Source organism: Strongylocentrotus purpuratus, unplaced genomic scaffold (assembly GCF_000002235.5).
Source record: "Strongylocentrotus purpuratus isolate Spur 01 unplaced genomic scaffold, Spur_5.0 spur5_scaffold_9, whole genome shotgun sequence".
In the NCBI taxonomy this organism is placed as follows: domain Eukaryota; kingdom Metazoa; phylum Echinodermata; class Echinoidea; order Camarodonta; family Strongylocentrotidae; genus Strongylocentrotus; species Strongylocentrotus purpuratus.
Genome location: NW_022145615.1, coordinates 14,445,173 through 14,471,685, shown reverse-complemented (window position 1 = coordinate 14,471,685; position 26,513 = coordinate 14,445,173). Strand labels below are relative to the sequence as shown.

At 35.1% G+C, this 26,513-nt stretch overlaps 1 protein-coding gene across 1 annotated transcript in view; it reads left to right on the top strand.

Annotated features, from left to right (window-relative positions):
• The window catches only part of LOC580296 (ADAMTS-like protein 1), a 47,979-nt gene extending 21,713 nt beyond the window's left edge, over positions 1 to 26,266 (top strand). Inside the window, exons 2-17 of the mRNA XM_030977213.1 lie at positions 309 to 435; positions 9,918 to 10,119; positions 12,829 to 12,994; positions 13,808 to 13,871; positions 14,471 to 14,838; positions 15,334 to 15,463; positions 16,845 to 17,058; positions 17,502 to 17,687; positions 18,539 to 18,718; positions 19,012 to 19,165; positions 19,991 to 20,305; positions 20,503 to 20,566; positions 21,310 to 21,523; positions 22,013 to 22,192; positions 23,103 to 23,256; positions 24,792 to 26,266. Coding sequence (XP_030833073.1) covers positions 309 to 435; positions 9,918 to 10,119; positions 12,829 to 12,994; positions 13,808 to 13,871; positions 14,471 to 14,838; positions 15,334 to 15,463; positions 16,845 to 17,058; positions 17,502 to 17,687; positions 18,539 to 18,718; positions 19,012 to 19,165; positions 19,991 to 20,305; positions 20,503 to 20,566; positions 21,310 to 21,523; positions 22,013 to 22,192; positions 23,103 to 23,256; positions 24,792 to 24,901 — 2,828 coding nt within the window. The 3' untranslated portion in view covers positions 24,902 to 26,266. The remainder of the gene's footprint in view (positions 1 to 308; positions 436 to 9,917; positions 10,120 to 12,828; positions 12,995 to 13,807; positions 13,872 to 14,470; positions 14,839 to 15,333; positions 15,464 to 16,844; positions 17,059 to 17,501; positions 17,688 to 18,538; positions 18,719 to 19,011; positions 19,166 to 19,990; positions 20,306 to 20,502; positions 20,567 to 21,309; positions 21,524 to 22,012; positions 22,193 to 23,102; positions 23,257 to 24,791) is intronic.
• The last annotated feature ends 247 nt before the right edge of the window (positions 26,267 to 26,513 follow it).

Here is a 26,513-nt window from a genome sequence, read left to right as displayed (position 1 = left end):
TTATTTGTTTGTTTTTATATTTCAGCTTATCTACATGTATATAAGATGTAGTTCCTTATTCTGAGAATGACCCATTCCACAATCATGTGTTTACATGAGAATCATGAGACTATTGTTTTTGTTTTTTTCCTCATACATACATGCTACATTGCTATCATGAAGGAATCAGTATAATGTTGGTATTCACAAGCAGTTGATATGGATTTGAGAGAGGCTGTTGGGTATTTTTCCTTTTAAAGTACACTCAGCAATTTTGATGTGTTGAATTAATTTGGCATATAAATGTTTCTTATATCTTTATTGTATAGGTCAACAGACAAGTGTATTGGACTGTACCAATGTTGCTACAGGGGAAACTGTTGAAGACAGCAGATGTGAGGGACAAAAACCCGAAATTAGTGCCCGAAGTTGTAACAATATCAACTGCCCACCAAGGTATGTGTTGCTGCTGCTGTGTAACATGAGTGTTATTCAATCTTCCCCGTATTTAAAGGGAAAGTCCACCCCCAAAATAAGTTTGTTTCGATAGAGGCAGAATAATAAGAAAATCAGGTGAGTGAAAGTTTGAGCAAATTCTGAATGAAAATAAGAAAGTTATGAATTATTGAAGTTGTGATCAATCAAATACAAATTGGCAACTCTGTGACTTATTATACGAGCTCTCCTTCATTTGCTTTGTGCATAATATTCCATAAAATCATGTTTTCTTCGTTATTGATGACGGAATATATATTTGTTCCTTGCAGGGGGAGTATAGAAACATATTTGCAATTATTATATTTAGGGTGCATGTATGGTTGAAATTTTTCTTGAGGGAAAATGAAAATTTTAGATTTTTTTAGTACTGAGCAAATGGAAGTTGAGCTCGCATGATACGTCATAGAGTTGCCAATTTGTGTTTGATTGATCACAACTTCAAAAATCCTAACTTCCTTATTTTTAATCGGAATTTGCTCAAACTTTCACTGACTTGTTTCTCTCATTTTTCTACTCCTATTAAAACTAACTTAATTTCAGGGTGGACTTCCCCTTTAACTAAGAACTATTAAAAAAAAAAAAACTTGTTTAAATCTTTGACTTTATAGAATCACGTGTTTCGAAAAGATGAAAATAGTCAAAAATTCTTAGATGGATGAGAGGAAAAAACCTAAATGTATGTCTTTCACATTTGATCTGTCAATTAAAACAAGGACATTTATCCATAACATCTCCTGTCTGTATTTTGGCTGTGAAATAGTCACACATGGTCTAGACGTATTGCTATAAATGTCACAATCTCCTATTATTGGTAATGATTGATTGGTTTAGAATAGGTGTAGTATTAAACCTGGTGTTCTGACCATGAAATGATCCACATTATAAGTCCCTTGTGAAATATATTATTTCATAATGCAGAGTGCACTGAGACCACACAAATGTCAAGTATGAATCAAGGTTTGAAGTGAGTTGGTAAAGGCTCAAAGGTCATGTACTAAAGAGAGAGAGAGAGAGAGAGAGAGAAAAGAGGGGGGGGGGGGGGGGGCGGGGGCTGGGGGCTTCATTGCCAAAAACTTTATGGAAAGTGCAAGAATTAGCCCAGTTGCTGATTATAAGTGTCTTTTTTGCATTTTCATTGTGTGATAACTACCGTTACTTGTAATGGCCAAAATTAAACTGATTGAATATTTGTGCAGTACAAAACGTACAGCCATTAGGTAAAAGGGTATAAAAATCAGACTATTATTTTGGTGATTGCAATCACTTAAGTCAATTTGACAACTAATGGTCATTATTTTTCCACTAAAAGCCATTTAAAAGCTCTTTCGTTTTGAGGGAAGTTCTAAATTAGTATTGTCTTTCAAATGCTGTTGGAACTTAACCTTTTCATTTTTTGGCCTGCATAGTACCTTTAAATAGCTTGAAACAGAATCGAGAGCAGGTCATAGAAACCTGAGGGTCCATGGTGTGAGAGACAGTCACGTTGAGGTCTTATGCTCACCTGTGTGGGGTTGAAAGGTCAGGGGTCAATAGAGATATCAAGTTTAGGACTGGATGATTACACACCTGCTGTGGACCTGAAGTAGAAGTAATATAATGTTTCAGGGGTAAGCACTGATGCAAAAGTACATTGATCTTTTCAGCTTTCCTCAAGGAGATTTGTTTTGAAACTATATTTCTACCTGATCTTATCTTCTTATTCAGGCACCCAACCAAGTAAGATTATTGCTCAGTAGTCACTACTACAAATAGCAAACTCAGAGATTTTAACATTTCATATTTATGGTTGAAATTATTATCAGCAAATTTTCTGAAAGGAAATTTGGATTCATGATATATTAAAAAAAGACCTCATAGTGACTGCTTACTGTGAAAGACACAAATGCCTTACCAGAAATTGAATTCGTTATCACTTTAGGCCTCTATGCATACTAAACTTTTAGAAATTTAGGATTTGAACCATCCCTGAAATGAATTTAGTTATATCATCGCCTGGCTGGCAGAAGGGCGCTAGCTCGAATTTCAGGTCAATAATGAAACCTTAAGCAGAAGGGCGTTAGCACTAAATCGCCTCAAACTTTTATAAAACTGACTTATTTCGGAGAAAAAAATTGTGGCCGTGTTCTACTACAACATTTCTATTAGTCTTTTATGTTTTAAACATATTCTTTGCACGAACGAACTAACAAACAATGTTTTAAACAAATTTTCGGGACGGAAAGCAGTTTGAATATAAAACAAATCTTTAAATGCAAATAATTCGAAAAGTAGTTTTCGAGTCGCTTGCGCGCTAACGCCCTTCTGCCACCCGGCCGACGATATTCCTATACTTAGATGTAGTTAGAAGGCCTGAACTGGATTTAGATCATTAAATAAGGACTTCTCACCTTGAAAAACTGTTTAACAGCTAGAATGTATGAAATATAACTTGGCATATAACTTGACCTGGCATTCTGTGATGAGAGAAAGGTTAAAGGAGCATGAAGAAAGTCAAGGAAAAGCTAAAAACTTGACACATGCACTAAGGATGGATTCTACGCACTTGCATGCATGTATATATGGGTGCATCAGGGAGGTGTCACTTTTCAAGTCGTCTTTGCAAGTCATTTTTTTTTACCTTTATACAGAGTTGTATTTAGTAAACTTGCAATTTTTTTTATAGACTGCAGTAATGATTTGGAGCTGACTATTTTACTCAACAGGCCTGTTTTCATCTTCTCATCAGACTGAAGTTGCAAAATAAACCGCTATTTTAACTAGTCTGATCTCAAACTAGCCAGCTAATTTGCGTCTTCGTCAGCCCGCAGTTGCAATTAGCGGGTCATGTGGTCAAGAAAATATCCCGAGAAATCTTGGTCTTGTTTCCAAAATAGCCTGCTAATTGGAATAATTTGTGTTCGTCTTCATCTATTTTGTGATGAGCCTATCGGTCTGGTGAGGACGCAATTTCGAGCTATAGGGAAAATAGCAGGTTATTTCGCTACTTTGGTCTGATGAGGACAGGTCTTATGAACATAACAACATGGAACCCAAAACATTAAAGGCAAAATATTTTGGGGATTGGTTCTATTTATACAACTCCCGCCAAACAGACTCCAAACTGATCCTATCTTAGCCATTAAGAGTTGCTGATCTCTTTATCAGATCAGGGATAGATCGCTAGCCCTGGGTAATGTCATTGTGTGTAGTCGGTCTCATGTCGGCCCGTGACGGTCTCATCATTGGGACTCGGGTACAAGTCAAGGGTTACAATGTTTATACTATTGGCAATCTATTTAAAGGAAACAATGATTACGTGTTTTTTTTAAAGAAAAATATTTGAAAAAAGATGAAGAAATGATTCATTTGACGCCTTCATTTAAACTTCCAGCATACACTGTATGAATAAATAGATGCAATGAATGATTTACGAGAAATGAGGTACAGGGTGTACATGTAGATCATACACATAATCCGTATAAAGTTAGAAAATGTCATTTATAATTTCCAACTTGCCTTTCAAGTTTCATTAAAATTGTCAAGCATATCAATTGACAAGTGGACAAATTGAATAATATATGACTGCTGCAATGAGGGCATAGATTGTGAGGTCAAGTCCTAATGGTTCCCTACTGAGTCATTACATCCATTACATGGTTCCCCTGCTGAGTGATGATCAAAACTCTTCTTTAAGGCCCATTTACAATGCAGAAAAAACCATTAAAACAAAAATTTATCTCAAAAACTTCCATTCACACTACTGGAAAACGCATTAAAAACCCCGCCAGTGTTTGATAATTCTGGGTTTTTTTGTGTGTAAGTTTTGCGCACGCGCCACTTGTTGAACGGAAACGAGGAGAGTCATAATATGTGACCACAAACCGGAATAACTCACCAATGTTTTGAGAGTGAGCATTCACATTGCAAAAGCCAGCGGAGTTTTGACCGGTTTAAAAAAAATATAGACTCCAGAGGTGGGTTGTTCGATTCAGGCTTGTCATGTTTATGGGTCGTTAGTTGCCTAGCAACTTCAGACAAAACCGCGGAATTTGAGGAAAAAAACAATGGTTTTTGCTGGCAGTGCAAATGCTCCTATAGTGCGTTCTTATAAAGAAAAATGAATATTTAGCCCAGTGCTTCATTTGATTTATTTTCATTATTGGTATTTATTCTTATTCTTTTAAATGTATACCAATATGTAAGATATTTGTCATCAATGGTTATATTTAAAATGTCATGATAGGTATAGAGCCTCATGAAATTCAGCAAAACTTTCAGTCCGAGCATTATGCCATTGATTTATTTGATAAGAAAGGAAATAAAGACGAAGTTAAAAAATATAGAGAGAAATTAAAGAAATGGCATATAGATAAAGCAATAAAACTATGAAAGAAGTGATTGGCACTATAATCACTCCATCATTCTGGCAACTCTCCTGCTCTTCAAAATTAGATCCTATCTTACAGAGATTTTGAGATATTGTGATAGAATTATTGAAACTGAATCCAGGCTGAATTTTTACTTGAAGTAAATATGACAATTAGATAAAACCTGCAGGAAAGATTCTCCTTGCTTCCTTTTCAGTGATGCAAAATGTTAAAAGTTAATACGAGCGAATTATTTCTAATATTATATACTGGTACATATAGCCTATAGGGGTAAAAATGTCTGTTGACCAGATACAATCAAATCATTTAATATTATAGATCGTGTTCATTCATCAGTATGTTTGTGTGACAACTGCTACACTTTTTTGGGTTCCAGAAATAGCTTTTATACATGCATAGGAAATAGGTAGCAGAGATGAAGTGTTAGGCAAACAAGATGGAGAAAAAGAAATGAGAACATCAAGAAAAAATTTCTGCAGCACCATCTCTTTGGAATGCTCTTCCACTGAGGATCCGATCTCTAGAATCCCTAGAAACATTTTAAAAGAATCTAAAGTCATATATGTTCACATGTTATTTTAGTTAATTATATGTTGAATGTATACATCTATGCATTTTTTTCTTCTTTTCTTTTCTTCCCCCCCCCCTTCTCATTTCTCTATGTATCTCATTCTAAATCTATCCCTCTGCGCCTCAGAATAGTTTACTACATCGATGGCGCATAATAAATGCTGTATTATTATCATTATTATTATTATGAAATTTCAAGTTCTTCTCATTTGTTGACACACCTATATAACAAAATTCCTTTGTATTACAATATATTACAATAACGGTCATCTTGCACATTTTCCATGAGTATTAAAGCAATGTTTCCTCAGAGCAGGAAAGTGATATTATGTACAAAACGGATAGAGAAAAGTGAGAGGATGACATCATCAACTCGCTAATTTGCATACAGCCTGTAAATGTGATACATCTCTTTCTTTGCATGAAATTATCTGAAACTCAAAAATTCCGTAACATTCTTATTTTTATCAGATTTTGATGAAACTGTATGTTCAATTTTTCCCTATTCATTTCAACTTGCGAATGGGCCGGACATGCCCTTTAAAGATACTATGTCCCTTTTGCAGCCAACCTCAAATTCTGTAGAACTTTGCAGGAATTATGAATATGTCATGTATGTCCTATCTGTGAAATTTTAAGGTTAGTAGTGTCCTATTATTCAAATTATGCAAGGAAACCCGTTTACTTGCTAGACTTCACTGGCAGACACTATTGTCAGTATTGAGTGACTGACTGGCTTTTGCTTCTTCTTTGGTAATAACGTACATAAAATGAGCTGTAAAGGATTTGTCTACATCAATAACCCATTCTTGTAATGGCCAAAATTAAACTGATTGAATCTTTGCGCAGCATAAAACGTACGACCATGCTGTACAATGGTCTGAAAATCAAGACTATTACTTATTGGCTCTATAGCTCCTAAGTTGATTCGACAACTAATAGTTATTTTCCCACTTAAAGACATTTTCAAGCCCCATTTTTTAAGGGGAGTTCTAAATTAGTATTATTTTTCAAATGCCATTGGAATTCATTTTTGGGGCCTGCAAAAGGGACATAGTACCTTTAAGAAGGTCATTTATATATAACATATGGTGAATTGGTATGCTAATACTCTCGATTTTCTATATTTCATCTATTAGTCAGCTTAAAATTATTGAAATATGAGAAAGAGCTCGAAATTCAAGAAAAATCTTGTGTAACTTTTTGGTAAATCATAGTCATAGTGAGAAACAGCTTCAAAGCCCAAAATAGAAAACATTTTATCATACGCGGTCCAACTTTGATCACACTAAATTGTGATCAAAGAAATACGGTTCAACCAGAATTTTTTGACACCTCAAATTATCTCAATTTGTTAATGACAACAATTTTCACTGGCAAGAAACTTAATACACAAACTGCAAAAAATGAGTCTTGTGTTAAATATTTTGCGGAATGAGGCTTCTGCCAGTTGTTACCTCTTTGGAAATTCACAAACATTTGTCATGTATGTGAAAGTCTGTGGTTTTAGAGTATAGTACAATAACATGACAGCACGCTTTGTAGTTTTTTTCTTCCTTTTTTCTTCAATTTCCTATGAAAGTCAAGACAAATATAGTAGCTTAGAGCCAGTCATATTTCAATGCACAGGTGAATATTTCCTTTGTCAATAAAAAGCATTAAGTTCAATGGATCCTCATAAAACCTAACGATGCATGATGGAAAACGGTTCACGTTTAATGATTTTCAAATCAGATACCAGTAATTGGATTTGGTTTTTAGAAATCTCTTTATATGTGAATATAGCAACATGTCAGCCTACTGATAAATGACCGAATCAATATACTATTCAGATTTTCTGAAGGAGAATTCATTTAGTTATATCCTGCACTAAAATCCTTGACAACTTGTATAACAAGATCAAAATACGCCGTTGCCCGTAAAGTTTGAATAAATATTTGTCCTTACCTCTTTCCATGAAATGGTTGTGACAATATGGTTTATACTTGATAGATAAAGTTTACATGTTTTCTCAAAACTTTATTTACTATCTGAGAAGATATAAACTTTATCTATCAAGAATGAATCACATTGACACAACCACTTCATGGAAAGAGGTAAACAAAAATTAATCCAACTTTATGAGCAATAGTGTATCTATGGATTTGGTCTTACCATTGACGTCATACAGTGGTAGTCTAAAGTACATGGTGTAGAATGCAGAAATCTAGTATGGAACAGTATGGGACTTCAGTTTTTTTTTTACTTCAATTTTCAATTTTAAAGATTGACATTACAACTTAAATGTATTATTGAGTAACCCAAGGAGTAGTTTTGCCTGCAACTTAATCTACTTATCGTTGGGTTTAATCATATTTGCACAAATCAGCAAGTCATTGTGAAGTTTCTGCCAGAAAATTAGAAGAACTAGAACTCAAATATTTGCCTGCCACTGCCTTTGAAAGGTGATCCAAAATGGGAGTCATAGGACTGAGGTGCAAAAAGGTAGATCTTGTGGTCACTCATAAGGCCTGTCTTCCTCAGCTCAAGTTTATCAAATAGCCCACTATTTTAACTATTCGCCCGCAGTTGCAATTAGCGGGATATTTTGTCGAGAAAACATCCTGAGAAATGTTGGTCTTGTTTCCCAAATATCCCCCTATTTGGAAAATAGCAGGCTAATTTGCACCTGTCCGAGCTAGTTTGTGATGAGCGTATTGGTCTGGTGAAGACATAATTTTGAGCTTCGGGATAATATCCTGAGTCTGAAATAGCAGGTTATTTGGCAAACTCGAGCTGATGAAAACAGGCCTATCGGGTGCCCCCATCTCATCACAAGGCTGTTGGTAATGAATATCATTGACCAAGAAGTATTTCAAAATGGAATATTTTTGTTTTCCTACTGGATGTATTAAAAAGGAACAAGAAATTTTCACCTCGTGTTTAACTGAATTTCTATTCTAAAAGATTTGATTAACAAAAGTAACATGGATGTATTTTTAACCCAATAATGCCTCTAGAACCTCTGCAAGTCTTTTTATTTTGTGGTGTGCCTTCAACTGAAGGCCGTGATTACAGTGATCATTGTTAGCTAGTTTAGAATTTACAACAATAGAGAACAGAATATGAAGTTCTGAAGCGGAAAATTAGAATTACCTCTATAAAAATTGAAAAAGTATGTGATATATAACCCCTAACAAATCTAAACTTTCTATAGAAATGCAGAGGTCTCTACTGTTTTTAATGTAAGTGTCTATCACTCTATGATCATCTATGTATTTCTCTTTCCTTTTCTTAATTTTTGTTTATCTTTTTTTCTTAACCCTTTGATTTTTATGTTTTGTTATCTGCCCTTTCTCCCCACCCCTCGAAAATAGCCTATGTCAGTTGAGTTCACCATGACGTTTTTATGTAATCTTAAGTTTGATTGGAGTTCTCTGCCATGACTATTTTGAGCTGGTATATAAAGTGACTCATCATCACCAATAGTATCCAACTTACATACCTCTAGGCCAAGGACGCTTATGAATTTCTTAGCACCTTGTAACCTCACTATCCCATCATTGCCTCCAACTATTACAAAAGCTTCCATGGCAGATCTTACGCTCAAATCCAATTTGGGAGATGGAGCAAGCAGAAAGTTCAAACAGATTGTTTGAAGAAGAAGGAAAAAAAGCCATCTAAATATGATGTAGGTCATTTGTGTTAAGTTTACTTATTTCAAACATCTTTCAGTCTTTAAGTTCAGACCTTATCTAAGTTTTAATGTATATCATATTCATGTTTTAGTTTGTTATCTACTGAATAGTAAAATAAACATGGTTGTATCACAATGCAATGCACAGTCCACATGGAATTTATATTTGTGTAAGCATTGTTATTTCGGTAGTTCCTGTAGGAATATAGAGGCAAATTCTTGTTGGTGGACTGTTGAAAGATGTCCAGCAATATTTCTTTGAAATTTGATCGTTACCGGCTTGCCTTAGGGATGAGATTGTTGAAATGTACAGTAATTGGCTGGACCGAGTGAGGTTATAGATGTGATGGATGAATTCATAGTAGTGCACTCAATTCAGTTCTGAAGTCAAAACAATCCTCAGAATCATATGGCATGAATGATTGAATGAATGAATATAGGAAGTAAATATCTTTATTACCAAACTTTGATAAAAATAAACACGCCTACAAGTTGAGATTGCCATCTTTGGTGACATATATATGATGCCCTCCTCCCAGGCGCTGTTTTAACTTTTAGACAAATGTTTTATTTGAGATGGGAGCTGTGAGGTTCTTGCATTCATTTTCCTCATGGGCCTCACTCAAATTTCTTTATAATTATAGTCAAGAAATATATTTTGTTAGGGGCTAGGCATTTTGTGAAATGATATTCATGGCATAGAAGACCCTCCCCCCTTTTGCAACCCCCAAAAAGCAGATTCAAAGCTGAGCATATCCAATGGTTTACCTCCGCTTAACCTTTATGAATGTTTAATGATACCTATTTTTTTTGCATTATGTTTGCAGATGGGAAGGAGAGCCATGGGGTGCATGCACAGTATCATGTGGGGCTGGTAGCCAGACTAGAGAGGTGTACTGTGTACAGAAGATATCAACAAGTATGACAGTGAGACTATCTGACGATATGTGTGATGGCTCCAGACTAGCCTCAGTACAAGCTTGTAATGCTCATCGCTGCCCTTACTGGAAACCTGAGCCTTGGTCACCGGTAAGTAGGCCTGTTGAAAGTCTTTTCTTACAAAAGCTGTGTTCACACACAGAACCATTGGAGTTTTAAATGTTAAGTTTGTTAAGTTTGTGGAATCTCACACTCGTACACTACTGTCCACTAACAACGCTGAGGGTTCACACAGGACCATGTACTCTCTAAAAAAATTGAGTGATCACGGACGTCACTCCTCTGGAGAGTGAAAATGTAGTGAAAATAGAGTGAACATTCACTCTTTTCTTCTAAGAGAGCACTCTAAAATCAATCGATTTTCACTCCTAAACAAGTGATCATGGACGTCACTCCCAAGAAAGTGAAAATAGAGTGAAAGTTCACTCTTTTTTTTTTTAAGAGAGTAGTTTTAAATGTTAAGTTTGTGGAATCTCACACTCATTAACGACAAACCACTAACAATGTTGAGGGTTCACACAGAACCATGTTGTTTTAAACATTAATTTTTCGGAATCTCACACTCATGAACTACAATCCACTAAACATCCCAAAGACCTACATGCGCATGTGTAGTAATATACCATGGCAAATGTATGTGATGTTTGATATTTGAGGAATAATTATATTTTTTTAGCTTATCATCCAATAAGGTTTGATTCACAATTGTGTATAGTCACAATGGTTCCTGAAAATAAAAGGGGTTGGATGATGATTGTTATTTTACATTTAAAAATCTTAGATGAAATCAACTCTCTTTTCAACAAACAGCTGCTGCTGATACAATCTCCCCTCCATATCCAAGAACATTCATTGACACCACGTTGACCTAAAGGAACTTATATCAGGTAGCTTTAATAGATACTAAAAATAGATTTATAGGAATCTCCTTCTGAAGAAAAAAAAGTGTAAGACTTTTTGTGAAGTTTTATAAGCAGACTCTCCCAGGGCTTACTATAATACTCCCATATAGGAAGGTGTCACAGTTGGAGGAAATGTATCTATTTTATCTGCCTACCATCTCACATGGGTACTGCTGTGTTCTGTGGAGTAAGTCTGTGGAGTTCAAGAGGAGTCATTGTCACTTCCAATGATAAAGATCTTTGTTTGACATGACAAAGCAGACTATTTCAAACCTGATATACAAAATCAGATGTGATGAATTGATAGGATATTTTTTAATTTGCAGATATTTTATCCAGAAGTATGTACATGTTGGTAGCTGTAGGGAGAAATCTTTGTTTTGCTTTATTTTTAGTCTTCCTTGATTTATGTTCTTATTAAATTGCATCCTTGTTAGTAATTGAAATATATTATGTACTTGTCAAGTTACTGTGAAAGATTGTCGTCAGTAGGGAGATAAAAACCAAAGTTCTGTACTCTCCGAGTAATATAATTGTTTAGCTGGAATAGTTCGGATATTTATGATATATGGGCATTCAAATAAGTATGCAAAAAGCCTTTCTTGTCTCACAAATGAATTGTGTGCTCCACAATTGTATTTGTTAGCAATATTTAGAGTTAATAGAGTTCAACAGGGCAAAGTGAATGAGATATTAATGGCATTGGTGTAAACTCTATGAGGACATGTATCAATAATATAGAGAATTATAGAACAACTTCTAGAAATGGACTGCATTTGCTACATCCTTATTTCAATCTATAAAAATCTATTATCTGTGTACACTGTGTCAAGTTCATGTAATTGATATGCACCTGTTACAAAGTGCAATTATCTGGGGTGTGCTCAAGAATTAAGGGAACATATGTTTTAACAAACCCCCCCCCCAAAAAAAATGTCAAAATCTTCTCACTCAGTTTCAGTGCTATTTAATTTGCACAAATATATATATATATATATATATAAAGCTTAGTACCAAGCACTGTATTTTTATGATTAGTATGTGATCACAACACAGGCTGATAGTTACCTGTTCATAAAGTGCAAGTTGTGTGATCTTGGGGGGGGGGGGGGGGGGAATTTCACCCTGGAAAATTGAGAAAAAAAGCAATTACTCCCAAGATAAATTTATTGAACAATGTTTTGTTTTGTCATTTACATGCATAAGGTAAATAGATTTGTATTTATCCTCTGGCATATGCCTCTCATCACAGAGGCAGGTGTTCTACAGACCTTGTGTTACAACACAATGATTTAAGTTCATATCTAATGTAATTGACTATGTTGTTATGTTTGTAATGATTAGAAAGGTAAATGTCAACAGCTGTGCAGAGCAGAGTATGGAAGAATAATCAAAGGGAAAGGTAGATATAGGAGAGGGAAGTAAAGCTGGATTGGGAAGAAGATGTGAATGTAGACTTTTTGGATGGAGATGGAGAGAGAGAGAGAGATCGAGTGATTGAGATTGAGTGATTGAGAGAGAGAGAGAAAGAGAGAGAGAGAGAGAGAGAGAGAGGGGGGGGGGAGAGGGAGGGAGGGAGAGAGAGAGAGAGAGAGGGGGAGGGAGGGAGAGAGAGAGAGAGAGAGAGAGAAAGAAAAGCAGTTCAAAATAATCTTGATACACAAGCATTCATCATGGTAAGCTATCCTTGACCAACATCTGAAATGATTTATAACAGTTTTACTCTTATGATCATATTAGTTATAACAAGAGAGTACATGCTATTAGATGAACTGAACATTTTTATTTGCTTTTATTGAAAAAATTACCTTCTTGATTGCATGTATGTACATGTATACCTGGCCTGTATAGTAATTTTGGCATCTGATTTTCATCTTTATCTATCTCCCTCCTACAGTGTTCAGTTAGTTGTGGCCAGGGGATGAGCACCAGGGATATTGAGTGTCGCAATCATCGCAACCAGCTTGCTATGGGATGTGATATAGACACGATGCCGTCCATTACAACAGTCTGTTTCCCAGGAGTCCCTTGTCTGCCAGACAGGAATACTGATACACCAGAAGGTAAGTCCCATACATCTTGTCTATATACCAAACCCTAATACTAATACACAAGAGGATAAGTCGCAAACACCTTGTCTCCCAGACCCTAATATTGATACACCAGAGGGTAAGTCCCATACACCTTGTCTCTCCTACCCTTATACACCAGATGGTGATTCCCAAACACCTTGTCTCCCAGACCCTAATATTGATACACCCGAGGTAACTCCCATACACCTTGTCTCTCCTACCCTTATACACCAGAGGGTTATTCTCATACACCCTGTCTGCCATGCAGACCCTAATATTGATACACCAGAGGGTAAGTCCCATACATCTTGTCTCTCCTCCCGTTATACACCATACACCTATACACCTTATCTACAGACCCTAATACTAATACACCAGAGGGCAAGTCTCATACACCTCTGACAGACTCTGAATCTGATGCCAATACATCAGGCAGTCGGTTCCAATTCATAATAGAACCAACATTGACTTTGATAGAGACAGATGATATAGAGTTTACAGATCATATTTAATGTTTGTTACAAATAAATATTATATATTCAGAGAAAACACAACTTACTATTTATAATCAATATAACCACCACTTCTTTGCTCAAAGCTATATCATTCTGTATCCTTGAATGGCAGGTATACATACCTTATCATTTAGCAAATACATGATGTAGCACAAAGATAGATAGTTTGTAGAATACTTAATAGCTGTCATTGCCACAAAAGTATTAATATTGTAAAAAAAAATGTAGAATGGAATTGTTATTTCTGTGTTTAACTTTTTTTAATACTTCTGTTTTTCTCTCCATACAGTTAATAAACCTGAACTAGCGACAACGTCTCCTCTTGAGAAGAAAGAGACAGCTGAGGTGCCCAGGTAAGTAGGTATAGCCAGCAAGTTTGGGGGAAATTTAACTCATGAATGTAAATACATTGTAAATACCTGTTTTTTTTAATATAATAAACAAGTGAAATATCCAAATAGTTGATAGTAATAGTGGGAGGTGTTTGGATTGTATAAGGTAGCATAGTTAAATTTAGTGGGGCAAAAAGACACGTCCAGAATGCAAAAGGCATGATAGTTACTGATGGTTTATTTAATAATGAATTTGTTATAATTTTGTTTCCATATGTCAGTTAAAATCCAAGTGATATTAAGCCTAATTCAGATAGTACACATATGATGTGGTAATATCTGGTAATATGTAATTTTTGTGCCACTACATTTTGCTATCAAAGCTTCCTAGCTAAGTAGTTTATGTTAACTTAGCTCATTAATTGCTCCCTTTGCAACCTTGTAGACAACACTTCACCATCTCTTTTTTTGGTACAAGTTTCTATAAAGTTCAAATGAAATTAAGCTTCTAATGCTTTGCATGGAAACAAAGATATCATGATTTACAATTCACTGATATGTGATACAGAAGAGATACTTTCTGATATTAATGATGTACTTATTTTTAATATTTATATCAGATACCATGCTGGAGAATGGAGTCCCTGCAGTACCTCCTGTGGTCCTGGTACCAGAACCCGCAGTGTGCGATGCAAGGTCTATCTGAAAGCCTTTGATTCTAACTTTGACATCAGTGACCTGGACTGTCAAGGGTTACCCCGCCCTCATGATGTAGAGGAATGCCAGGATGTAGAATGCACCCCACCCCAGGGAGGCTCTCTCTTTGCTCCATCTCGGTCTACTGTAGCAATTCAAACGGATCCAACGGAACCCAATGTGGTCCATCCAGATACAGACCCCACTTTAGAGCTTGGACCAGGACCAGATGTAGATATATTTATCTGGCGATATTCAGGCTATTCTCCATGCAGTGCTTCATGTGTTGGAGGTGAATCATTGAAATTAACACGCTAGAAGTATACTAGGTAGTACTTTAAAAAAGTAAAAGAAAAAGAATTACTGGGGTATCTTTTTATATAAAAGTAATTAAGACATAGTATGTCAGAAACAAGAATATATATCCCTCACCTCTTCTCTAACAACAGAGTCAGAATTTTTAAAAGATATGACATCTATTATGATTTGGTTTGAAATGTAGCCATCATAAGGGTGTAAGGTTTGTGTGCATGATGGCCTTAACACTTTAACTGTTAAGTTTAATGCTAAAGATGTAAACAATGTATGTACATCTATTATCAATCATCTACACACATGTTCATGTATTTATTTTTTAAAGTTTGATAAATATTATCTATGTAGTCATAAATATTAATTTGGTTGGAACTCTATGTATTCTAATTGGTGTGGAATTATTTCTAGTTTCATGTCTTTAGAAAATCAAACACAATAAGATAAAATGTGTGTGTTATTTTTCTATGTGTAGGTGTACAGGAATCAATAGTGCGTTGTATCAGTGCTTACACTGATGAGGTCGTGAGTGATGCTCATTGTGATTACAGTCAGAAGCTGCCTACCAGTCAACGCTCATGTAATGAAAGACCATGTGCACCAGAGTAAGTACACCATCAAAACAATAATATTTACATTCACCAAGCAGTAACGATCTATGTACTTCATTATTAATCCGACTACCATCATAGTGCTCACAGAATTTGCTATTCCTGCCTTGTAGGTGTATTTACTTCACCTGGGTTGAGAGAATCAGGGCAAATAACTGAAGGTCACAAGCAGGAATTCAAAATCTTAGTCTCTTGAATTGAACGTCTGGTGAATACATCAATTTAACCTTAATCACATTACTATCAATAATCCCACTGCTGCAACCAAAACAATAAAGTCAACATTTAAACCAGTATAGCTACATTCAATGAGAATATTTTTTTAGTTGCTATATGAACACAGCCATAGCTAGTGCTCTGGTTTGTGTTACCAGACATTTCAATTGCATGGGTTCATATCCCACCGCTGCCACCATAACAATAAAGACAACGTTTAGACCACTTGAGCTACATTCAATGAGAACAATTTCAAGTTGCTATATGAACACAGCCACAGTGCTCTGGTTTGTGTTACCAGACATTTCAATTGCATGGGTTCATATCCCACTGCTGCCACCATTACAAGAAAGATAACGTTTAAACCACTATAGCTACAATGAGAACAATTTCAAGTTGCTATATGAACACAGCCACAGTGCTCTGGTTTGTGCTACCAGACATTTCAATCTATGGGTCGATATCCCACCGCTGCCACCATATCAACAAAGACAAGGTTTAGACCACTTGAGCTACATTCAATGAAAACAATTTCAAGTTGCTATAAATTGAACACAGCCACAGTGCTCTGGTTTGTGTTACCTGACATTTCAATTGCATGGGTTCATATCTCACCATAACAAGAAAGATAACATTTAAACCACTATAGCTACAATGAGAACAATTTCAATTTGCTATATGAACACAGCAACAGTGCTCTGGTTTGTGCTACCAGACATTTCAATCTATGGGTTCATATCCCACCGCTGCCACCATAACAACAAAGACAACCTTTAAACCACTATATAGATACATTCAATGAAGACCATTTAATTCAGGTAATTACTGAACGCAGCTGTGGTGCTAAAAGGGAAGATGAACTATATCATGGCTTTAAATGACATTAAAACAAAGCCTTGCAGGGTTCTTGCAGCACATACACTTACATTACAATGCATATGACGAACTAGCATTGTGGATGCAAATTCATTTCAACATACTTTACTAACACAATATAGTGACATAGTATTATGCATTTAGGATTATTTTGCACACAGTACTAACTATGCTGAATAAATGCTATATCAAATGAGAAGTTTTGAAACAAGATTATTAACACCCCCATAGCAATCTTTCCTTTAATCCTACTTATCAACTCTATTATTGAATGACTAAATAGATGGAAGGTGTTCCTGTATGGAGAATGTTCTTCATCTTGTGGTCTGGGAGTGAAGTACCCATCTGATATATACTGCATCCAGAAAGCATCCAGGACTGCCGAAGCATCTATCAATATGCTCACTGAAGATCAATGTACCGGACCCAAACCCAATAACTCATTATCATGCGAAACCACATGTCCAGCTACTTGGGTGTTAGGAGAATGGTCAGAGGTAAGAGTAAACTCTCTATAATATACTCAATCGAAAAGTCATATTAGTAAACATTGCATATAGAATTTTTTTTCTTTAATATGTTTGCCTTTTTTTATTTAAAAAATGAGGAGAGTATGACAGATGATTTTATGAAATAATTATAGCATCAAGAATCAATTTCAGTTTTGAAAAATGGTTGTATGTTTGTTGTTTGATATGGCAGTGCTTAGCTACATGCATACATAGACAATTTTGTCTTTAATATGTTTGGCATTGTAGTTGTAATTGTAAAATAAAAAAAGATGGTTTTCAAAAATGTTGTAACAATTAGAAACATGCATTGAAATGGATTTTCTTTTTGAAGAGGAGGGGATGATAGATGATTTGATGAAATTATAACATCAAGAATCAATTTCAGTTTTGAAAAATGGTTGTTGTATGTTTGTTGTTTGATATGGCAGTGCTCAGCTACATGTGGTCATGGTGCAGGGAATAAAACCAGGACTGTATCCTGTCAGCAGTCTACTCCATCTGGTGCAGATATTGAAGTAGATATTACCAGCTGCCCACTGCCTGTGCCTCATACAGTAGAGGAATGTGATAATGAACAATGTCCGCCATACTGGATTGCAAGATCAGCTTCACGGGTAAGAACTTGATTGTTACAAATTGAATCAGACTCATATAAAATCTCTTTAAGTTATTCCAAGAAAATTCTCATTTCACATTTGTATGCTCCCTGACTATCGCACATACTTTCCTCTTCTACTCTTTCCTCCCTATACTCAGAATCTATTTTGTGTATATTCTATCTCAACCTTTTGATTTTGTTATCCATACAGTACAATTCAATGAGAGATACCTAGTATCTACATATACATGTACATTCAGCATTTCATAATGCCATAGTTTTAGTCATTTACGTCAGTATATATATTCATATTTATTTCATTTCCAACAGAAAGTTAAACAAAGATATTACATTTTTTTTCATACATAATTCATTTTTTCAAGAAACTATACAAATAAACTTTCAACATAATAAAATTATTACAAGAAATGTTTAATTCTTAATTCTAAATTCTTAATTCTAAATTCTTAATGACTTGCATATTTCTTCAAAATAATGAAAACATGCTTTTATGATTTGTACACAACTTTCTAAGGATTAGATTGACTTTTTAATACACTGTTTCCAAATAGGGCTAAAATGATGATGATGAAGATGATGATGATGATGATGGTGATGGAAATGATGATGATAGAAATAATGATGATGAAGATGAAAATGAAGATGAAGATGTTGATGAAGATGATGATAAAGATGTTGATGAAGATGTTGATGATAATGATGATGAAATGGTGATAATGATGATGATGGCAATGATGGTAGTGATAATGATGATGGTGATGATATTAATAATTATGATGTTGATAAATGAATGAATATTATTAATGATAGCAGATTGACAATGTCTTTGTTTCTCTCTCTTTGCAGTGTTCTCAGAGCTGTGGTAAGGGTGTTGAGTCAGCATCATTGACATGTCACCAGATGACACCATTAGGTGAAGAGATTGAGTTAGATCGCCAGCTATGTCCTATACCACCTCCTCCTGATACTCAACCATGTAATGAAATAGACTGCCCTGTTCAATGGACTATACAAACCCTCTCACAGGTAATTCACTATCTGGATATGTCTTGATTTGGATAGAAAACACATTATACTCGAGCCTGAGTTATCTCAAGCGTAGCTTCCAACTTCTGAGGTTAAACCTCGTATCGTACTTTCTGTAAAGAGTTTTCTCATACTCAGTGATGCTTACATCTGTTTCAAAATGTTATATAATTATTGATATATATCATATTTTAGAGTGTTAAAGGTGAAATAAATGTGAAACAAGATTAAATACATGTAAATGATTAAATGAGGATTCTAGCATTTTGTCTTCTTTTTCCATGATTTTGCAGTGTTCTGCCACCTGTGGAGTGGGAATCCGGCTTCGATCAGTATTGTGTGGGAGAATGCTTGGTAATGGAACACAGGTATACATCGATCAGGGACATTGCATTCCCGAAGCAAGACCAGATGATCATGTGACATGTAATTTACCAAAATGTAATGGTAAGAATACCTATCAAACACTCATGAAACAAGTTTCTTAGATTACAAATTCTATGAAAACAGTATAGATGATTTAGTTAATAGAATATTCAAAGTTATATTTCTTATGTTATTATACCGTAATTAGTGTAGAAACTAAAGGTTTTGAATTACCCGTAGTTCTAGAATTATGGCTGTTGATACATCGGGACATTGCAAGCAGTAAATGGAAGCTAGTATACAAAATTTTGAAGTAGTGTCAGTAGAATACCCTACCTATACCCGTAAATCTCCGTGTATAAGACGCACCCCTATTTTGGGGCCAAGAAAAAAAAAGCCAGTTCTGTGTTAAGAAACCCACGCTGGAAGGACTTTCATTTAAATGCAAAGTGCAGTTGAATGTGTAAGATCATTAATGTAAATTTAAAAAACAGTAGAGGACCTAGGATGGAACCTTGTAGTACGCCGTGTGTATAGAAGAAAAATTGGAGGAATTATTATTATAGACTACATATTGAGATCTATCAGAAAGATTAATTTCAAACCAAGATGACAGACAAATTTGAGTGTTGTTCTAGTTTCCGAGTGGTGAGTCAACACATCGATTACTGAGCTGGGAGACATTGCCAGGCATAGCGCCATGTGGAGGGGCATAAATCAAAACTTTTTTGTTGTTGTTTTGTACTTGTGTATAAGACGCACCCCCGACATTGAATTTTTTCGGCGGCAAAAAAGTGCATCTTTTACACAGAGATTTATGGTATTTAATTTGTAATCTACAATACACTAATATATTGCTTTATTATTCCTAAAACACAAATGCCATAATTTTCTCATCATATACAGAAGTTGAGATCCTATCTAATCATACTACATACTACCAGACTGGACTGGTCAGCAAAGTGAGATTGGTGATTGGTCAAGAAGCGTACGTCTTTGAATCAACCGTGGTCACTATCAAATGTCCAGTGGTAAACTTCAAGAAGAGCCAGCTGATATGGGAGAGAGGATTGACCCCTATAGTAGACACTGATCCAAAGATGAAGGTGGTGTCTGGGGGTATACTCCGGATCAAACACGTTGAAGAAAGAGATTCCGGTGTGTATGCTTGCAGAGCTGGTGATCAAAGAGAGACTATTACACTTCATGTTACATCTGGATGTGAGTATGATAATGTATTAGATGTATTAGATGAGTTCATGATTATTTAGTGTTTTTTGTTAATCCATTTCTATCCTAAATGATTTAAATATTTTAAACTTACATGGTACATTTTATCACAAGGATATGTATTTTATATATTAATTGACCATATGCTGGTTTACATACATGTTAGTTTTGATTTGTTTATCTTTTAGTTCCAACTTATGAGAAATCATCGGACCAGGCCTCTTCCAATTCTACAAACAATGCAAATATAAGGTAAGATTTTCTGGAGTAATTGATAGTTTGAGGGTTTTTTCACCACATTTTGACAAATCAATACTGTAGATTTACAATCCACAGTGCCATCTAGCGACACCAGTGTTTCATCCATATCATGCGATGCATCATTGGAAAAGTTGCCAAACATATCAGCTGTGGCATTGTTATTTGGCATAGGAGATAAATGAGATTTCATCAGAATATTTAGTGGGGAAAGCAGATTGAAAAGCTTATCCGGGCTAACAATTTTACACCGATTCCGAAAGCTTCAGTCTTATCGTCTCTAGGCCTACTCATGGTGTTTTGGTCATTTTGGCCACTTTTTTTCCAAAATGACCATGATGGTAACTTTTGGTCAGGGGTTATTTTTCCAACCATTATTATCAGAAGAAAATTATTTAATGGGCCTCTTTTGTGTAAAAACGTGCCCTGATGCTAGCAAAAGTGAATAAATGTAAAAAATTGACCTGTTGCGGCTTGCCAGTGGGGGCGCTAATTGCCAATCCACCCTATTTTATCCTGTTCCCTCTACATTTGTTTAAAATTGTTTTGTTTGTATTCACCTCTTGTTACCGTACTTGTTAAACTGTTGTTTATTTTGATGTGTATAAGTTTGTTATGAATGGGAAATCATTTTACAAAAGTGTCATGAGACTCTATTGATGAGAACATGGAGTACAGACTTGTTTACGTGCATGTTTGGACTAAAATAAAGCTCCCATTGCATTGGTATATATCAGGTGGCATATGGCTGGATGGAGTGAGTGTTCAGCTAGTTGTAATGGCGGCTGGCAAACCAGAGAAGTGCGATGTCTGAGGAACACTCTTCTTGGTCGATCTAAACCAAGGGATGCTGGACTATGTAAGAGCTCTGGACTTGAAGAACCAATCGGTCGTAAGGAATGCAACAAACATCCGTGTCACAACCATTGGGTTGCAGATAGTTGGTCACAGGTAATCAGTTGCTACCAGTTCAAATATTTAAAAGAAAAACCTGTTAACTACAGTATGTTTTTTAATTTAAATTATGATCAACGTTTAAATAAAGAGGGTGGTTCCTGTCCGCAATGGAGTAATCAACAGCAATTTCTCAAACATGATTGAATTAAAAAAGGAAACATTATTTTGTATACTATCTCTCTGATAGGACGTTAAATGAGAGGAGAGTCACCAACTTTGCACGTTAAGAACCCACTGTACTCGTATAAGAGTAGGGAGAATTAAACTCCGGTGTAGTGGTCCACCTGCACAATCCCAATCAGTAATTCGGGGAGGAGAGACCTAGGGTTACAGTGATTTGCTTTTCGCTTCCCAGGCTCAGGTGACGCCAACATAATAATTATAATAATATATTGTTCCATTTACATTGGACTGAGTAATACATCAATCAATATCAAGGTGCAGAAGATTTATTTGTGGACAATTTTTTTTTTTTATGTGCAGTGTACTGGAGAATGTGTTGGTGTAAGACGATCATTACAGACGAGAGGAATCTTGTGTCGTAGCCCATCCCAAGACTTACTCTTTGATGACCAATGTTCATTGGCAGCTAAACCTATTACTGAAAGACTGTGTATCAATGATGAATGCAGGCCAAAGTGGCTTGTTACTAAATGGAGTAGTGTAAGTATACATGCAGTATGCATTATAATGCATTATCAAAATTAGCCAAGTACCACGGATAAGTAGGATCTTTATAAGGAATTCTAGATGATGTCAAAGTTAAGTTCATACCATAGAGATGAAATCACTGGATGCTCCGCTGGGTGCCCAATTGTCATGATGAATTCTCACCTACATGTAAGCTTGTGTCCATGAAATAAAGCGCAAGGTGAGGGGGGGAATCCAGTTCAGTTTATTACACTGTTCCAAATGAAATAAAAAAAACTTGAAGACAATCATGAAAATAAACAGGAGGGTAGAATCCTACTTCTAATTAGTCCTCAGATCAAAGAACAAGTTCCAAGTTGTGGAATTAAGTCCAAAGAAGTTGTGGAAAATGAATCTTTATAAGCAAGTGCGATAAGGATAACCGCTAGTAGAAGGAGTGATGAAAATGTCAATGGAGAGACTTTTACATACATGTGCGTGGAAGAAAAGTAAACAATGTGTTGCTGGATGGATTGGCAGATGTAATTAGCACTAATTGAAAATGTCCAGAATGTAGAGCTGTTCTAATTGTGATGAAATTAAAGTTCATTGACCAAAACGTAATAATGAAAAGTTGAATGATAACTATGAACAAGTGGATAAGACAACAAAATTGACAAATTAATTTGTTACTTTGATAGTATGAAGTCCAAATGCAACACTTCGTACTACTTCCTTGGTGTGACATTGTGCCTATTTTTGTTATAACAGTTTAATAAAGTTGTAAGATCTGTATATATGAGTGGGGATTGATCTTTCTATTCCCTGCCAGGTTTCATATCCTGTTAATGGGATATGGAACATGGCAGTGGTGCAGTGTAAGAAGTGCCCCTTTTCTTGTTTCAGTCTTTAAACCATCTTTGATGAATGTTGTTTATTTCAGTGTTCATCATCTTGTGGAGTGAATGCTGTTCAGAAGCGTAAGATTCGATGCGTTACATCTGACACCAGGGTTAGAATGGAGAGCTCTATCTGTGCTGCAGTCTATGGACAACCTCCTATCATGAAGAAATGCCTTCTTGGTGCCTGCCCTAATGGTGAGCTAGCTTACCAATTCTCATCCAATAAGTCAATTTATAGATACTATATGTGCATGGGCAAATACACCTAGGTTATTTGTACCAAAATTATCAAACTCTCCAGATGAATACATGCAGGATACTATTACGTGCTTGTGAAAGTTATCCAAACATTATACTTTAATTCACCAATAGCACATTCTCTGATACACGGGTGAGAGTATTCTTCTGAAGAGGGCAATTAAACTAAAAGTATTTATGAAGCACCTCAATCACTTTGGCTGTGATTATTCTACATGTAAAATGCATAAAGCGGGACCTCATTTGGGGGTCATTGGTACCAAAGCTAATTACAAACTGGTCTATTATTAACTTTGTTTAAATATCAAACCAGAGTAATTGATCTTATTAAGTATTGTTGTTTCTATCTCCACACATGTTGTTTTACTCTTCTATATAATATATACACACTGTATGTCAGAAGTTGACCATGCAACATTTTCTGAATCAGAGTCAAAACAGATTGTAAAAGAACTTGTGGAAACCACTTTGATTTACATGTAACTTACTGATTAAATTTAAAAAAAAAAAAAAAATTCTTATTATATATATTTTTGTTTACATTTTCAGATACTTATTAGTGCTGGTAATAAATTTGCTGTGAATATTACCCCTTTCTATGTAACATAACAATTTTTAAGAGTTACATTTCTTAATTTATTTTCTCAAAATTTGTTATCCAGGATGCAGCTGTTTTCCCTTCTTATCCTATTTGTCTTCTACCTTAATTTCTTATTTCAATTTGCATATTTTCTGGTATTCTTTTGCTACCCTTTAAAAAATAATGCGTACTGATGTTTTCAAAACTATCGCAAGTTCTTTTAAACTAAATGTATGTGGGAGTGTTAATTATTAATATCTTCGGATCTTGTAAACTAACTTTCCATTTTTACAGTAAACTTTCTTTAATTGATTTAATGGTGGTTTCTCTATTCTCTTGCTAAATACAATTTTTTTCTATCCTTAATTTGTTTACATAGTTCAAACGATTGTTTTTTTCATGTTTTTTAAAATTAATTCATTAGTCTGCAACCTGTGTGGCAGTAAAAAAAAATCAATTACTATCTTTCTTTTATTGATTTAACATTAGTTTCTCTATTCTCTTGTTAAATACAGGCTTTTGAATTATTCTTAATTTGTTTGCATAGTTCAAACAATTTGTTTAAAATTAGATGTCACATTAATTCCAGGAATTGCCTTCACACAATGTGTGCACTAACTCCACCCCCTAGAAAGTATGGCCACCATGGAGTTGTTTGGCAATTTATTTATCAAACATTGAATTATGAGGTAAAGATACTACAGTTTAAGGGGTTCAAAATATTGAAGCAGCTTCAACATAATACAAACAGTGAGCCAGTGCCCAATGCTGATTCCATATTAAAAATAGGATGATGGAAGCTGCAATTTCCTCTCGTACACGTATGTACACGATGATGTCTTTTAACGAGTCTCTCATATCAATCACTTTCCTTATTTGTTTGATTTGACAGAGCAATGCTCAGACGAGGGATCATACTGTAGTCTCGTTCACAGACTGCAGATGTGCAACAATCCAAGCTACCAACGTCGCTGCTGTAAAACTTGCCAATCGTACGGCTGATGTCTCCCGCTCAACAACCCAAACAGCATTGCAACCGATCACATATCATGTGAACCACCTTTGACTGACCATATAGTATGTGTGTACTGTAGAGCAGCCCTGTTCATATGCTAGATTTAAAGCTTTATTGGACTGTATATACAAGTGTTTGGAGGTACATCTCATTATTAACTAAAGGGCTTTACATGATGAAGTATCAGTACCTGGTTTCCATATCCAGTATCAAATCTTTTTGTTGCTCATTTTTTAAAATAAAAGCTGTTGAAATTAAAGCGTTTGATGTATGTATATCTGCCAAATTTGGTTTATAGAAATGAAGTGTAGAGATTAACTCTCTGTACCTTAACCCATACTCTATGTCACCAAGTGTATACAAAACATATCATAAAAAATATATTTTACTAGACTCCATTTTTAAAATAATTATGGTTCCTGTTTTAATTGTTCATCTTGATCCAACAATGTTCTTTGTTTTCTCACTATACAATTTTGAGGAAAGAGACAAGCTTTCTTAGTTCCTCCAAATCAAATACAACACGTAATAAAGTTAGTAGTCACTATGGCTCTGGAATGTTGATAGAAATAGTACTGGTTTTTCAAATTATAAAAAATTTAATTATTTTCTGATTTATTACACACCTGTATATATTGAGCTTGAGAGGAATGGCTCTGATCTGATAATTATTTATATTCATTGTAGGTATTACATTTAAACTAATGATTAATCCTAGATTGCAATTTCCGTTCATCTAAAAAGTTCTCCCAGTATGTTAAGAAAATCATGCTCTTTTCCAAATTGTTATCTCTGTTACTAAACAGATCTTGCAGCGTTATTTACATTGAATCTATGTACAGAAAACTCTGTGAATTTCAAAAGTATAGGAAAATAACTTTAAAGAGGGAAATAAAGTCTGTTAATCAAGTGATTTTTATATTCAACCGGTTTTAAAAGAGCAATGTGTATGTAGGCAAAAAATATGAAAACATTATTTGAAAGGTGAAACCTGTACGTGTTATCTTTTTTCTTATTGTTTCCTGATATGAAGCGTCTTATAACAAAGCTACTAAACTTTGGCTTAACTTATCTATGGACATCTTGACTGCATTTCATTTTTCGAAACGACAAACAACTGACATGTGATTAACCTATTGTATAATTGTCATATTTTACCACATAAGAGCATCCAAGAATTTTAAAGCAATTAAGCACTTTGTCATCAGTCACTTCCTGTCAAGTTTCTCATAAAGCATTGTTTTCTCCCTCTTCTTACAAAGATCCTCTTTAATAAAATTCACAACTTTTTTGGCCTATATTATTAAAGATAAAGACCAGTTATGGTCATGCGATTGCATTGCGAAAGAAACGTTGTGGAATCGATTAGAAAAGGTTGATCATCTAGCATATACTGTAAGTATTGGTGTGTACTGCAAGGTTCTGGAATCATCAAAATGATAAGAAATTTGGCCCAGTCTTTGTAAAGTTATAAGCACTGTACACAGAAAGAAGAAAGATGTATATGGGACTACAAGCACACGTGCGCGACACATGCGTTTATCTCTCACATACCAATAGATAAACTAATTTACCAAATATATCAATTAGTAGGCGGTT